Below are 2594 nucleotides of genomic sequence, written 5' to 3'. Positions count from 1 at the left end.
GGTGAGAAATAAATAAATAGAAAACAAAATAACCCTACGACGAGATATAATTTAGTAAAAGGAAAACCTTGAATAGGATAAAAACGAGATTTTTGACGTTTGGCTAATAAAAAAAAAAAAAAAAAAATGGCGTCCATACAATAAAGTCCTTGATTGTCTTTCTTTTAACTAAGTAAACCACCACCGATTTAATCGATTTAATCAAAATCACTTTCTTGTTCTTTCGACAACGACAAGCGCGACATTTATCTCGGGGGTGGTAGGGGGGAAGGAGGAGGGGGTTAACTTTATGGGAAAAAACAACAAAAAATGGAAGAGATTTTTACCTTAACTATGTAAGCTTTCCCGTAGCCTCCTTTGCTTTGCATTTGACCCTGGAGTGCGTCCAGGTGAGAGCTTTCTATTTCCAAATCTCCACTTCCGATGTGTACCGTGTGCTGGAAATTCATCGGATACCCTATCATGGACCTATCTATCCTCGCTCTCGATCTTTGGACAGCTTGCCTTTTCCTTTGTGCGGGTTGATTCGTGCAACAACCGAACCATTGAAGCCAAATTTCACCGGCGAAATTACTTGACTGATATCCAGACATGGTCTGAAAATTTAAAAAAAAAAAAAAAAAAACGTGGAAGCAGAATGTACAAAAAAATCCAAAAAGGAAACGAGGAAGACCGTGCGTGTGTGCGTGCGTGTGCGTGTGTATTTTTTCATTACGTAAAGTTTCACGACGTGTTTTTATTATCATTATTATTATCATTATTTATTCATCGTCTTCGCCATATTTAAAATAAAATTCCGCGTTTTCTCGTATTCCTTATATAACGATCCGCCCGTCATCCGTGATGAATCGCCAAATAAATAATAAATTTAAATTTTATTAAACATCATTTATTCCTTTTTCGCGAAATTTTTCAGGCTGCCCCCCTACCCTCCCTTCCCCCGCATATCCACACAATAAATTAATCCGCGACGATCGTGACGATGATGATGATGATAATTCTCTTTTGCAAAAGTGTGACGATAACACCTCATCAGGAGAAGGAAAAAAATCCGGTAATCGGGTATTATCGATATAAATAACGATATTATAATTTAAAAACCGTGTGCCTTTTTCAATCGCGCCATTTTTAAATTTCATAACGGATCAAATTCCCCTCCCCTCTACCTTCCCTCCCAAAAAAAAAAAAAACGACGAAACGATTCATTCGAAATTTTATTATTATTGTTATTATTATTATTAATTATATTTTCAAAATTCGAACAATAATTTTCAATTCCTACTCGCGTACATTAAATAATGATGATGATGATGATAATAATAATAAAACCTACGATAATGTTTTATGAATGCCACAATTTCCGATACCATTTTTTTCAAAATGATGGAACGTACTTAATTTATGGAAAAACTTTCGGGAGGGAGGAGGGGAGAGAGAGAGAGAGAGAGAGAGAGAGAGAGAGAGAGAGAGAACGAACGATTAGGATGTGATAAACAAAACAATAGAAAACAATAATAATAATAATAATAATATAATTAAATATGACCTAATTTGTAAGCAACCCTGATGTATACAAACACAAACACACAACATGAGCCTCCGCCTAACTAAATAATAATTTCACTCTCATCACATGATAAATAAATCATTTTTGACAGAATGATGTTACTCGTATGTACAAAGGATATCGTGCGTGCCGTCACGCGCACTACCACACACATACACGCACACACAAAGAATTAAAAAAAAAACGATCGGGGTAATAGAAAGAGAGAGAGAGAGAGAGAGAGAGAGAGAGAGAGAGAGAAACAAATCGTTCGATTTCGAACCGTTAGTCTTTTTTTTTTATAACACCTCCATCAACCCGGATGGAAAACACACATTAAAAAAAATACATAAACGCTGAAAAAGTGAAAGTATATACAAAACGATTGACAAAATACACCACGACGTGGGATAAGAAAACAACAACAACAACCACGACAAAACTTTTTTGCTTTGACACCGGATATCATTGAAAGGGGGCAAAACAAATTCTCCGGGTGTAAAAAAACCAGGAAAAAAAAAATTACGTAAAACGACAGAGCCAAATAAAGGGGAGTTACGTACACCACCACCCACACCACCCTCACATCCCCTCCCCCTCCCTACTCCCCCACCCCCTCAATCAAAAAAAAATTTTTTCTTTCCTTTCCTTTCGTTTTTTTTTTTTTTTTCCACTTTCACATTTTGCCTTTTTTTCTTTTCTTTTTTTCCAAACTCCATCGCATTATAATTAACATAATTATCATTATCATTATGATTATTTCTTTTATTTATTTATGGAAACTAACATTTCCAGTTTGATCATCGGATTCGTATATGCTAAACAAAAAAAATCATCCCGCGTTTTTTCTTTATTTATTTATTTACTTTCTATTAACCTTCTTCTTCTTCATTTTAACTTTCGAAAATTAAAAATGTCTGCGAATGTCGTGGTACTAAAGTCGTCGTCCGCCATTACTAACGTAAATGTGTCCTTTTTTCTTTTCGTGAGGGGGGGGGGTTTCCTTTCTTGGAAAAGAAAAACAAAAAGCAACTTCCTTTCCATTATA

At 35.2% G+C, this 2594-nt stretch overlaps 1 protein-coding gene across 1 annotated transcript; it reads right to left on the bottom strand.

Moving 5' to 3' along the window:
- Positions 1 to 207: 207 nt before the first annotated feature.
- On the bottom strand, positions 208 to 593 carry Phum_PHUM449600 (uncharacterized protein; the record flags this gene model as incomplete). Its single annotated transcript, XM_002429687.1, has 2 exons — positions 208 to 249; positions 327 to 593. 2 exons carry the CDS (start codon positions 591 to 593, stop codon positions 208 to 210), a joined length of 309 nt encoding a protein of 102 aa, XP_002429732.1.
- Positions 594 to 2594: the final 2001 nt, after the last annotated feature.

Source organism: Pediculus humanus, genomic scaffold, assembly GCF_000006295.1.
Source record: "Pediculus humanus corporis 1103172108221 genomic scaffold, whole genome shotgun sequence".
NCBI lineage: Eukaryota > Metazoa > Arthropoda > Insecta > Psocodea > Pediculidae > Pediculus > Pediculus humanus.
Note: the sequence above shows the minus strand (reverse complement) of the source record. Positions and strands in the feature narration are given on the sequence as shown.